At 42.6% G+C, this 14,189-nt stretch overlaps 1 protein-coding gene across 2 annotated transcripts in view; it reads right to left on the bottom strand.

Annotated features, from left to right (window-relative positions):
- Nucleotides 1-485: 485 nt before the first annotated feature.
- The window catches only part of RREB1 (ras responsive element binding protein 1), an 80,778-nt gene continuing 67,074 nt past the window's right edge, over nucleotides 486-14,189 (bottom strand). For both annotated transcript variants that reach the window (XM_054984689.1, XM_054984690.1), the window contains 2 exons: nucleotides 11,770-12,519; nucleotides 486-5,210 (listed from right to left, as the gene is read on the bottom strand). In XM_054984689.1, coding sequence (XP_054840664.1) covers nucleotides 4,690-5,210; nucleotides 11,770-12,519 — 1,271 coding nt within the window. In that variant the 3' untranslated portion in view covers nucleotides 486-4,689. The remainder of the gene's footprint in view (nucleotides 5,211-11,769; nucleotides 12,520-14,189) is intronic.

Genomic DNA, 14,189 nt, shown 5'->3' with positions numbered 1-14,189 from the left:
ACATCTGTCTCTCTGCACATGATCCAGAGTTGCACTGGGAAAGACAGATGTTCTGCTAGGCATACAGTTGAGGCCAGCATTGGATCCACCTAATGGGCCTCCCTGCCAGTCTCCTACTAGTGGGGGGGGGGCAGCATATGGCCATCTGCCCACCACGTACGAGTAGTTATAGAATACCAACCCTTGCCTCCACCTTTCTTATATGGTGTACAGGGAAGGTGAAGGGGACCCATTTTGGATCCTGGAATTTATGTTTGTTGAGCCTGATTGTAGGATGGCATATCTGTAGATATGTGATTTTAGTGTTTTTATCTTTTGTATTCTTATTTATTGCAATAACCCGCCCTGAGCCCACTCGCAGGGAGGGAGGGCTATACATTTAATAAATAATAGTAATAGTAATAATAATTCCTGCCTACACACATGCACACAAATAGTAAATGCATTAGCTCACCAAAAGAATGCTGCCCATTTTGAAACTTCCATTGTTTTTTAAATATAACATTTTTATTGCGTAGATTGTTTGATACAGAACAGCATTATTTTCATCATTTTGAATTTGGAAGTAACATACAACTGAATAAGAGGAGGAATTGAAGTACCCAAACAAAAATGTGTGATTCTCTGTTCATGTGGCATAAACCAGTCTTGTACACAACTTGTAGCAGCAGTTTTATAAAGTTCCCTTTAGAAAAAAAATATTTATACATATAAATTCTACATACTAATCGTTGTTTTCCTTGCATGGGACTGAAGATTTTAGGATTAAAGTTCCTTCTTGAGTGGAGAAAAGGAGAGGAAGAGACACACACACCCTCCCAATTCTTGGTAACAATAGTACTATCAGCATAGATAGGTTACAGAAGGGAGCTTACAAGGGATACTTTACCTCCTCAAAAGCAGTATGCCGCTGGGCGGGGACTGAAAGAAACGTAGGCAAGGATTTATGACAGCAAGGAGGTAAGGGTTCATTTTATGTCCCTTCCAGCTCTTTTCCCTTCCGTAACTGCTCTGAAAGGCTAGAGGATTGAATGCAGTGCCTGCTCCACCCTCACTCCCACTTCCCCCCTACACCACAGTTCCATAGCACAACCAATAAAGGGGATAGCAACACACACACAGGCTCATCACTGGACAAGGGGGTATTCCAGTGCACAATGCTGGGTAATGGAAGAATTGAGGATCGGGATAAACGGAAAGGGGGAGACTCGTTCAGAAGCGGCCACTGAACCATCAACAGAGCTCTCACTGGAACAACTATTTCAACATAGCTGCAGTCCTTAGCTCTGCTTGTAACCTGGTTTGCTTTCCTTTCAAAGCTTTCACAGTCAAGTGCTTAATGTAGTGATTGCAAATCCAAGAAGATAATTTGGGGGGGGGGGGAGAGAAATGCTTGTCTTTTTAAAGCCCTGAGAGAAGAGGGGGGGAATGAAATTTAAAAAAAAAAAGCGGAGAGAGAAACAAATGATCTGCACATGCAAGACTAAGCCTAAGATTCACCCATAGTTTAAACACATTATACATTTCACAGTTTAATATAGGGAGTTGTGAATGTGAGGAGGGCCTGGGCGGCAAAAGTGGGTGGGGTGAGGGGCACAAACAAGGGGTTTTCTTCCTCCATCAAATGCAACTAATAAAAACATCAATAAAATGTGGCAAGATTTTATAATCTACTAGGATATAGATAAAGGCTAAATAAAGCTTTAGATCAATAGTGATTATTGCTAGCAGATGTCCCGGCAGGGTGCTGGGAAATTTATTTGCTACATTATTCCTGCAGCATAAAGTTTAGTTCAGGCCTGTCAAACCTGCACGCACCCCCCCCCACCCCGACCATATATGGCACTCTTGCCAGAGGCCGAGGCCTGCTTCGGAGATAATTAAGCACCTAGCAGGTCACAATGGGACATTGAGTGCCCCTTACCATCTGGGGAAGGGGTGGGGGTCAAGTTTGCCAATCCTTATTTAGTTAATGGCTTCTCCCCCACAGTATTATGCCATTTAGTGTGGAGAGTTGAAAAAAAAAATCCCAAGAACAAAAATACCTCTCACCCCCCCCCCCAAAATAATATTATTATTATATAATAGCAATACAAATTACGGGATACGTGAACTTCCTTTGATTAGAGTCACTTAGCAGAAGGGTTTTTTTTTTTTTAAGGAATCATTTTTACTATTCTGCAGGAACAGTTTCAAACCTGGGTTTTGCATCTTCTAATAAAATTCACATTTCTCCCCTCTCTTTTTAATTTTATATGAAGTATTTTATCAGTCTAGGATGGTGCACCTTTCACCTCTGCTGTCTGATTTGGGCCTCCAGGAAGTAGTGGATATAAGACAGAAAGACTTACTGTCCAATTGTGAAGGAGAATATATGGTGCATGGTAGTTTCCCCATACAAGTTCCATTCATTTAAATGGTGCTTGGTCCGGAGGATCACTTGAGGTATAGACTTTGAGGTCAGGGGAGGACAAAAAACAGGGGCCTAATTGGAGGAATAGCGTAGTGGGGCTCCAGACATTTTTTTTTTTTTGGCCCTCAAAACTGAAGGACAAGATATATATATATTGAGCACTCTAAAAATTAGAGCTACTTCAGAAGGAGGCCTATACCCAATCCACAAGTCTTTCTGAACCAGAATGCTGGGATGTAAACTGGCTTACACCCTACAGGAGACGGTGGCTATGATCACAAAACCACTGCACCAACAAAGAAGTCTCTGTTCTCACAGAAGAGGACAGGAAGTCACTGTGAACGTATCACAGCCAGCATTCTAATGTCATTTCCCTATATCTGCATCTTACAAAGGGAGAGCACAGAATCATACCAACTGGCAAAAGACATGAGAGGGCTCATAAAAGGTGTCCACAAGACTCCCAATTAGTTCCTTGCCTTTGCAAGACCATCAAAATTAATGCCTCTTCTATCTTTATCTGATTTTGCACTTGAATCTTAAGTCGTGATACAGGAATTTAACAATGCAGCCATCTTAAACACTGAGGTTCCACAAAAACCCATGTTTGTTTTTCAAAATTAATGGACTTCGCATCAGGGTGGAACAAACTGTACACCCCCAGCACACCAGCTTATCTGACCTACAGATCATCATTCTAATATTGGCATTTTACAACATCTCCTGTTGCCAGCAACAAGATATGCATTCCAATCTCAACGTAATTGAAAATTTAGGGGGCGGGGGGACCACCAGAATCTAAGCATCAACCCTAGAAATCTTGGGAAGGAAGTTTATTCTGTCAACCTGACATGTCTAATAGTTATCTGTAGTTTTATTGCCAGTAGTATTTTTTTCCTTGCTTTAAAGCACATTATGGTAGCAAGATCATTTAAGGCTTTCAAATTTATTTTTATTTTCCATCTTTCAGCTGGAAGACTGAATCTTCTTGCTCATCAATGTAAAAAAATGCAACTATTGCTATTTCAAACAAGTGTCAACTTCATAGTATTTGCAGTGCCTTCCACGTGCATTTGGAGAGTCTTCTTCCCCTCAGACTTCTCCCAGACGACAAGAAATCCGTCTCCCTTTCTATTCATTTACATTGAACTGCGACCACTGAAACTACCCCTAGCGCACTCCTGATCACTGCTTAATTGGCCTCTGTTTGATTCTCTAGTCAGAGGAAGACGGTTCCATATAAATACAGTAGAAGAGCTGCAAACCCATGAGGGAGGGGAGGGAGTCAGTGAGAGATTAGGTCAGAAACATTTAAGCAGGCAATCCAGGCTGCGTCGTAGATCTCCGTAGGCAAATATTGCCCATTGGTTTCTGCTGAACGCAGAGATTAGCAAACTGACAACATTTATAAAATATTAAAAATAATAATAATAATATATTGAAGCACAAATCAAACATATATAACGGTGCATAATTTCCATAGGTTTTTTAAAGTCACTATGCAACTCCTTCTGTATGCTCAAAGTCCACAATAGTCAGAAAGAGCCGTTTACAAAATGACAGTAGCTAGAACATTATCATTGCTAATACAAGGGGAGGGGGGTGGAAAGCAAGTATGTGGTTTAAATTTGTTTTTCCTGTTTCTGGCTTGGACCAACTTTGAAAACCTTAATCAACATATTAATACACAGAACCGGATTAACTGCCCCTCCAGCAAATATTTTAAAAAAAACCCTACCATAGGAAAAAAAAACTGAAACAAATCAACACCTTTATCCCTAGTTCCTCTATTGGGGATTTCTTAAAAGTTTATTCCAGTTATTGGCTGCAGTTTCCAGGGGCTTCCTTGCCCCACTGACTCCTTGTTTCCAGCTCAGAGAGAACACACACAGCGGCTATCACAGATATACAAGAACAAGCTCACACACCTCAATACAAAAAGGTAACATTAATGCTTAAATGAAAAAGGTCCTCTCCAAATAGTTTCATTAAAATCTTTTTTTTAAAAATCATCTTTTTCGTTTTTAAAAAAAATCTATGATACCAAAAGACCTAATAAAGTAGTAAGGCACTCATCAGTATATAACTGTAGTCTTTTGCATTATTTATACTGAAAGGTTTATGGCACTGAATCCAGTCTGCCATGCTCCCTCCTCCCCATTCTGCATCACAACAGGAGGTTGACTCAGCATTGAGGGCTTAAAAAAAACCTTGTTCCATCCATTTTATTCTGTGTGCCAGGTCAGTTTGCTGGGGTGTGGCGCATGCCATAATTGTCACTCAACTCCCAAGAGCTGAGGAGTGCTCTCTGCAGAGGCAAGAATGTGACTCATGGAAGATTTTTTGTTGTGCATCTCCAACAAATCCTGTATGTATCCCGATGAGCTCTCGTGGTCACCGTTCCCTCGAGACTCTTGATCTTTTGCCGCTTGCTTCTGTGCATTCTTACTAGACTCTGCAAGACCAGAGCCAGTTGTTCTCACATTAGGCCTTTCATCCTTGCAAATTAAATCCTTTGCAGCACTAGCAAGGCTCTCTTTCCGGCTTCTAGTGAGGGGAGAACAGCTACCAGGCCCCACAAGTGAGTCACACTCATTTTCAGAGATGGGGTTGGTGCTGCTATGGAGAGACTCATTTTCGCTGTCCTCGTCACCCCTGGAACGGGCATCCTCTCGGTCACTTTCCTTCCCATGATGCCGAGTACTCTTTGCCTTCTGATGTATACGCTGATGGCGAACCAAACTGTGCTTCAGTGTAAAGGTCCGTTCACAGGTTTGACATTTGTAAGGTCGCTCCCCTAAATCAAAGACAAGTAAACAGATGTTATAGATTCCTCTATCTCCCCCTTTTAAAATACCAGTTCTGAACTAATTACACATCAGTTATATAACAAAATGAAAGTGACAGGGATATAACAGTGCTGGAAGTCTGTGATTCTTTGGGGACTTTTTACAAGGAAGTTACAACTGTTTTGTACACTTGCAGAGCCTCCATAATGGCATCATGCCTATATATGCCGCTGCACCACCACATTCGTTTTCTACTACAGAAAATGCCATACTGCCAAGATGCTGTTGTTTCTCTATGGCACAAATGGTACTGAATGCACACCTATTGTAAGGAACAGGAAGGCAGAGATCATTTGCATTAAATAGTTACGCTTATGTGGAATGACGTATTTTCCAGTTTTAGACAAAGCCACCCATGTTAGAAAGTTTTTAGTTTCAACTGTGAATGAATCTATAGAAACAAGATGATGGGTTGTGTCCTTAGAATATGCACACTGGGATTCAGGTGACAGACAAAGGCGACTGCAAAACCCAATGGCCAATACAAATGACCCATTCCCGGAACAATGTCAGGAAAAAACTGCAAACAGGGAAACCAGCTTGGGTGCAGAATATCAAAAATTTCTTCTCTAAAGTTGTAAACAGACATGGCAGCAGGGCTTTTTTTTCAGCCGGAACGCGGGGGAACGGAGTTCCGGAACCTCTTGAAAATGGTCACATGGCTGGTGGCCCCGCCCCCTGATCTCCAGACAGAGGGGAGTTGAGGTTGCCCTCTGCGCCACTCAGCTTAGGTTTAGGGCGGGGCCACCAGCCATGTGACCATTTTCTCCGAGGACATCCCACTGAGTTCCACCACCTCTTTTCCCAGAAAAAAGCCCTGCAGGGCAGTATCAGAACTGTGATTCAGAACATGCATCACCAACTAATACAAAGAAAGTAGGGAGTAAGTAGTTTTATGCAAAGACAGAGAGGGTAGGATGCACGGAACCCCTTCTTTTCCTGCTAACCCCACCCCCACTGTTTCTGTCTGGGCCCTGATCCTGAAGTTAAGCTTCACCAAGTGAGAATGGGGGGACTATAGTGGGGGAAAGAGTTCATTCCCTGTACTTATTGCTACTCTACATGAAGTCACCCCCTCTCCATACATCTTTGGTAACATCTATTTTCTAACACACCAGTTGTCCTGCTGTCCGATCTAACTGGCACTTAATAGCATTTTTTTCCAATTGCCTGTGTACAGTGCCCTCAATCGCACCTGACTTAAGGCAACCCCAGGAAGGGGCTTTCAAGGCAAGTGAGAAGCAGAGATGGCTTTCCATTGTCTTCCTCTGCAAAGCCTTCCTTGGTGGTCTCCCAAGTACTGACCATGCTTAGCTTCCAGATCTGACAAGACTGGGCTATACCATGCTGCCTTCGCTCCCTCTTCCCAGTTACGCTCCTTTATAATAACAGTTCCTTAAGTTCCCTCCTATGAAATGAATTCAGCTTAAAAGCCCTTAGTTCTAGCTAAATCATACAGCACCCATTGTTATTAAGACATCCAAAGAAATTGTTAAAGTTCCATATTATACACTTATCCATACTGTTAGTTGCTTGGAATGGACTCTAAAATCACAAGGGTTAATACACCAGTGGAGAGTTGTGTTATTTCTTAGATGTGTAGGGTTGTGGTTTTTTAGCACATTCCTCGTGTCTCCTGCACCCTCTCTTATACACATACCCTAATCACATGCACACTGCACCTCCCAGTCCCCTCTCCACTATCATTAACTGCTATTAACACTATCAAAATATTGATTTCTGCCCTGTCTGCTGAGCCCCTTTCCATCAGTAACACACAGCCCTACTTAACAACAGTCTCTGTGTGAACATAAGATTCCCCTGAATCAGACCAATGGTCCACCTAGACCAGCAGCCTGTCGTGCATATTTTCCAAACTGTTCCCCTATAGGTCCATCAAAATAGGGCATAGAGGCTATGTTGCCGCATAGTACTGGTATTCAGAGAATTACTGATTAGTAATTAGTAACCACTAATGGACCTCTCCTCCATGAATCTGTCGAATATTCTTTAAAAGTCACCTATGTTCATGGCTGTCTCTACATGGTAGGGATAGCAGGAGGCCTCCTAGCATCTGAGCTTGTTGCCTACCAACACTTCTGGTGCTGATGGGAGGAAATGGAGGGGGAGAGTGTGCCAGCATCGTATCAGCGCACTGACATCTTACATTCCTTCCAGTAAAAAACAGAAATGACATGGTGACATGCTAGCATTTTACTAAAATCCCTCCAGTAAAGCCATAGAGTTTCTGTAAATGCTAGAGCATTTAAAGATGTCACTTCCTGTTTTTACTGAAAAGGATGTAAGTGCTCCAGACGCTGCCTCCCCCAATTCCTCCCAGGAGTTGCAGCCTGGCAACCCTACTGCATCCACTGGCAGCTGAATTTCACAATTAAAGTATTTCATTTTCTCTGTCCTGAATCTACTGCCTATTGACTTCATCAAGCGATCCTAAGTTTTAGTATTATGAGAAGGGAAGAAAAAAGATCTCTATCCACTTTCAGCACTCCATGTATTATTTTATAAACTTCTCACTGCCCCTCCTAGTTGTATTGTTTTAAACAGAAAATTTCCAAATCTTCCATAATGCAGTAGCTGCTAAGCCAATGGTTTTGAATAGGTCATATCAATATTTTAAAGCACAAACTATTCACAACCAACGGCCAAAGACTACTTCTTGTCATTATCCAAGTTACTGGTATGAACACAATTTCTTCCTGTGTTTTGTGTTTTAATTCAGTACCTCATGGACTATAAAATCAGTACCGTAAAAGATTTTTCAGAGCAGTCTTTGCAAATAGACACATAGACAGGGGCTCTCAACAAGAATTATCATTAGTTTGACTCAGGGCCTGCAACAAGAAATGAGGTTTGTTGGCTCTTTGACTTGCTGTTAAGCATGCTTTCTGTAGAAAACTTAGCCAAATCTTATGCAATTAAGCACCCGCAATGACCTGGCAGTTTTCCTCTGCAGCCCCAATAAGCTCCTTCCTCTAAAAATTATAAAAATTATTTTTCATTTGGTACAATAGAGCTCCAGAAATACACAGTTCACGAATCAGCATTTCCCTTCCAATCTCCAACTGCACAGCAAATCCCTTTAAGCGCTGATAAAATGAACGGAGCTCTATTTGCTTGTAAGCGTGGTCTGCTAGAGTAACGCACTTTTTTAAAATAGGGAGGAACCTAGAAGAAAGGCAGAAGGCAAAGAGAAGAAAGACATTTGTAGGAAAATCATTCAAAGTGCGTTCAATATGACAGCTGAAAATGGATCCCAAATCTAGAGTTTGAAGAATTGCTCTTTGCATAAGATATAAGTAAAGACTTTCCTGGTTACATGTTTTCAAAAGCGATCAATCCCGGTATGCATTTTCCCACTTCTGACCTATTTGGAGAATAATCGTGGGCTTTGTTATTGTGTCTCAGCCTTTAAAAGACACTTCATTCAGTCCACATGGTTACTGTTTTCCTAGGGCCAGGCCCAACACTAAAGATCAAGTCGCCACTTAGGATTGCCTTACCTGAAAAGTGTGGGATAGGGGTGGGTGGGTTGGTAAGCAGGTGCAAGGCATGAAGCCACCTTCCTTGTGCGCACATTCCAGAAGCCCCAATGACATTACTTCTGGTTGAAAATCAAATGGAAATTTGGGGCTGATTTGGCCCTTCTGAGAACCCTTAGCTTCCAGGTTTTAAATGGCAGTGTGTAATCATGGCCTCTGAAGCATGCATCATTTCATTGCATACTCTGGTGGCTTCCGGCCTGCCTCCCACCTGCTAACCATGTGAACAGGGGACAAAAGGTTGGGCAGGCATCCCTATTGTCAAAAGAAGCATTTATAGCTGATCCTGCAACTAGGGTTGCAGTTAGGGTTGCCAGGTCCCTATACCCTCCTTAGCGTGGGGATGGACCTGTGCCAGTCATGCACTCCCACTTCTGGAAGTGACATTGTCACGCTGGCCACAGGAGCACTCCCACACTCTGCACGGGGCCAAAATCAGTCCCAAACGAAGCACAGGAGTACACACGCACCGCAGATGTTCCCAGAATGCCTGCCAGTGGCGAGAGACCTCTGAGGGGCTTTGCCACCTCCCATCGATCGCTGGGGGATCAGTGGGCAAAGAGGCAAATCCCCAGGAGTTTGTCCGCCACTGGCAGGCACCTAGGAACCCTAGTTGCAGTGCCTGGAAATCAGCGGGAGGGTGAGGGGGCATTATTATTCCAGGAGAAAAATTAAAGTAAAACAAGGCCTCGTCTACTTACAGGAAGTTCTTATCATAGAATTCTGACAATTCCTAGAGCTACTTGGAAGTATGCAAGAACTTCCAACTTTACCCTAGAGCGTTTCCTAGAGTTACCCTTTGTTATTTCTGGGTAGCTCTAGGAATTTCCAGAACTCTATGGTTTGAACTTCCTGTGAGTAGATGAGGCCCAATTTTTCCTTTTAATTTTTCTCCATCCACAAACTGGGAGCAGCAAATCCCCTGCCCCCACTAGGGACTCAGCAGCCCTACCTGCAGCTATCATCTGCAGAGAGGTATACCCTTTATGAACAATTGAACCATAATAATATGCACTTGCAGGTTTGCTTTCAAAATTTTTGCCACAGGCGTAAATATTTCTGCTGGAATAAGTCATCCATGCCCATAGATCAGCTGAAAGATTCCTCACTATATCCATTCTTGGGATCATCTTCTGAGCATGTTGCACTAATGACACCTTCCAATAAAAATGTTTCATGAGCCTGAACCCATGAGAGTATCTCCAAAAGCTATGCTGCAAATGAGACACATTATGTCAGAACTTAATTGTCTAGCTGAAGATGAAAGAGGCAGGCAGGTCATCTTCATTGCTTTAAAACCTCTTAAATTCTTCCCTCGGTTAAAATTTAAATCAGGATACCTGAGCTTTAAACAAGCTATTACCTCTCACTGAATGAATGCATCAAAATACAAAACAAGTAATGGTCATACTCTAAGGTGCCACAGGACTCAAATCCTGCTGATCTACTGCAGACCAACACTGCTACCCCCCTAAAATTGTCCTCAAAGACTGAGAAGTTCTCAGTTTTTCCCATAGAAAACATGGGGAATTTGGAGGAGCACTGTACTGTAGGTATATAAGACATTTTCAAGATTTTTTTTGTTTAATTGTAAATAATTATCGCAATGATTAATATGCTATAATGTGTTTCCTGATAATACATTATTCAAGAGTTCTGTATTTTCAATGTTACAATGCTTAGCTTAATATCCACACATGCTGGCCATCCTACCTACTGTGACTCTTTGAGACAGCCTGTTCAAATACTACATAATTTGTTTGGTACCTTCAAATTATTTTTCCTATGCATCAGATGGCAAAATTAAAGATGCATGTGCTATGGTTAAGACAGGGTGCTACAGTTTGCAACTCTTTCTCAAATACTAGGTATACATACAATTTATATCTTCTAGAAAATGAAGATATTTATTCTTCTAAATTCCATAAATATGCCAGATAGTACAATTCCATAAGCTAACTAACTTATTAAAATCGCATGTATGTTGTTCAATCAGTAAAAGTAGATTAGGTTTGAGAGGACATAAGTAGCGTATATATTTCAATTTCTTCCAAAAGGTCAGTCAGTCCCCATCCCTCCCTCCCCCCGCCCCCAAGAAACTGGAAAAAATGTTTTCACCCCATAGCTTCAGAATTCCTGAAAATTCTACATCTCTAGTCCCCCCCAAAACACATTGAGAGAGAACATGCAATCAAAGAGGTAACTTCTTAGGGGGATCCAATCAGCATCTCAGAAGCCTTAGCTGCCAGTCAACTGGCCTGTAACCCTGGCTGAAGACCTCCTTGCAAGTGTAGTGTATTCAAATAGATGAAAGTTTCATTTGTGTAGAATGTTAAGGCTCTTCTCAGTTCTTCCCAAGGCAACTCCTCACCCCCTTCCCCAGCCTACCAGGAAACCCCCAACAGGTAAAGAATTCTGCAGCAGTTCAGAAGAGGAAAAAAAACCCCTTAGCCCATTCTCGAAAGAAATAACTGAACATTACCCTACTAAAAAGCTTTCCAGGAGAATGAGAGTATTCCAAGGGCTACAGCACTAGCGTATTCTTCCCAGGCCCAACGTGTAGAAAGCTTATCAAGGCGTTGCTTCTCGATCCATGAACAGATGCCAAGGGCATGAGCCAAAGACTAAGGAGAAGCCTGCAGGTGTGTCCTATTGGACACCAGGAAATAACAGTGCTTTGCAGTATGTGAAGCAGGGAAAAATTCCAGAAGGAAGTAACTGCATTCTAGTAATCTGTTTCCTTTAAAAAAAAAATGCTGCCCTCCCTCTTCAATCCATTCTGTATGGCTATGAAGGTTTCACCTGAAACCCAGAGGCATGTCTACTATGCCTTAAATAGTGCACAGAAGGAAGATACAAAGCCTCTTTTCCTCCCTCTGCCAATTACATGCTTAGCATTATCCTGCAACCTGTAAGGTCTAGCGAGCAAAGCCTAGCAAGTTCTTACCTGTGTGGGACCTCATGTGCCTCGTCAAGTCTTGCAGAGACCAAAATCGTTTGTTGCAAACTGTACAGACCTTCTTCCTTTTGTCAGCCTTGGACTCATTCTTTGCCATACCACCAGCTTTCGGCTTCCTGTCATCATCGCTCTTTTCAGAAGATTTCCTCCCTGTGCTCTCTCCCTCAGAGATGCTCTCGCTCTCTTCATTCTCTTTTCCTGTGGCCTCGCCGTCTGTGGGAGATTCGGCTACCTTTATGTCACTTGAGGGCTCTTCCTGTTCAGGAAAGAGGTCCTCTGCAGCATGTGCTTGAGGTCCGTCCTGAACACTTTTGCTTTCATCCTCACTGCTCTTTTCATCTTTCCTGTCTTCCTGCGCATGGGCCTTTCTGTGCCGGCTGAGCGTGCCAGCAAATCTGAAGGATTTCCCACAAACGTTGCAGGCATATTTATTTTCAGTCTGAATGCCGCTTCCTGTGCTCTGGTCACTTTCGGCCAACTTGAAGTCCATCAGCTTGCTAGCAAAATTGAGGTCCAGGCTTCTGTTGCTGGCAGAGTCTTCTTCCAGTCCCTCTTCATCCTCGCTTATTTTCACTTGTGCATCTTCCTCTCCTTGGGATGAGTCAACCTTCTCCTCCTCTTTGGGGCTGCACTCAGATTCTAGAAGCTCAGTGGCCTCCTCTGGGTGGTCTCGCTCGCCAGAGGTCAAGTCTAGTGCTTCGCTTCCGGCACCTGCGTTCTCCAGGTCTGACTGACTGTCTGCACGAAGAAACAAAACAGGGGAAACCTCAGCCCACAAGAATATCTGGACAAATCATCAATAAGTTTCATTCCCATCACTTCTAGTAACTTCCAAGACACTCAAAAACATTTGTTTAGGGTCAAGGTCCAGTACAGGTTTAGTAGATGATGATGTCAGATGACCAATGGGGGTAAATAGAGATGTGAAAAACATGGCCAAACCCATGCAACTTATTTTAAAAAGAGCTTCTTGCTAGTGAACCCAGGGGTCATGATCCAATGTCCTCACAAAAAAGCACTCCGTGCACACAGGTGCCCTGGATCTAAGCCTCTGTGTGATTGTGCTGAATGCTGAATATTTACAATCATTTATCTGGAAGAAATGGAGGGCTGGATTCAAACCTCCCCCACCCATCCCCGTTTGTCCTTACTGAAGGCGAACCAGCGGGCACAATCCTCTGAGTATCCGCATTTCCTCCTATTGGATTAGGGTAACTATTTTAAAAGCATATCACTCTACAACCAACAAAAGGTACTTACTACTGTCATCTCCCACTCATCTGAAGGTTCCAGGCAGCGACATCTATTATTACAACATCGTGGCCTGGACAGCTATGCCTACCTTTCATACTGAGTACATATTTAAAATTCTGAGTATCAAAGCACTAAAATACTGGGAGAATAAGAACCTCAGCACTACCTAAATATTCTCTGACAGATGAGTTAAGCACAAGATATTTTCAGATACATGATAAGATGCTGTGATTTTTACAACACAGATTAAAATACAACTAGCAGATATGCATAACTTTTAAGTTTGTTTTATAAAAATTACACAGGTGATCAATATTTGCTGCACCAACACACACCTGCCAATGTAGGAATATGCAGAGCTTTCAGTTATATAAACCCGTTCAGGCAAAACGGAAAACTTAAGTAATACTCAGGTACATAAAGAATAAAGTAGGTTACTGTGATGGACTGCACTTTTTAAAAGCCTGGAAGTGTTGTACAAACAGCTAAAGGACTGTCAAAGGTTAATCCCTCACAGACACAAAGAGCTTTCAGTGACAGGCTACTACAAGAAATCTGATTGAGTAGCATGAGCTGAAAAGAGGAAGGTCTGTTTTCAGCCCTAGCTGAGAGGAATCCAGTGTGAACAACTGGGAGATGGAGTCCTAACTGAAAGTAGTTTAACACCAGCAGGAGAACTGGGAGAAAGTTGGCAAGGAAGTTCAGGATGTAGGTGCAGACTCCCATTCAGGCCAAAAAAAGGGGATAGATTTTCTAAGGAAAGGAGACTTTCCCTATCCAGTTAAAAAGAGAAGTAGCTCTGGAGAGAGAAGAGATAGCTGGTCAAGTGTGGTTGGAAACTGCTTTTTGGAGAGGTTAAAAACTGAAGGAAAGCACTGGTGTTTAAAAGGAAGGGGTTTGGGGTACTAGAAAGTGGGCATCAGCATTCTTAAACCCAAAAGAGACAGAGAATACTAAAAGGAAGTGTACTAGAGTGTTTGGGGGAAACATGGGAGCAAAAACCTTTGGGTTTCCGATTCAAGTTTTTAACCCAAATCAGGCCCCAAATCGGGTAGATTCTGTATTCTCAAATCAGCCCCAGCATTGCTGAGCTGATTCAGAAATACTGAAGCAAAGCTTTCCGAAGCACATCGTAAATGCTTCAGAAAGCTTTG

This window comes from Eublepharis macularius, chromosome 7, assembly GCF_028583425.1.
Source record: "Eublepharis macularius isolate TG4126 chromosome 7, MPM_Emac_v1.0, whole genome shotgun sequence".
Lineage (NCBI taxonomy): Eukaryota > Metazoa > Chordata > Lepidosauria > Squamata > Eublepharidae > Eublepharis > Eublepharis macularius.
This window is presented reverse-complemented; position numbering and strand designations above follow the sequence as displayed.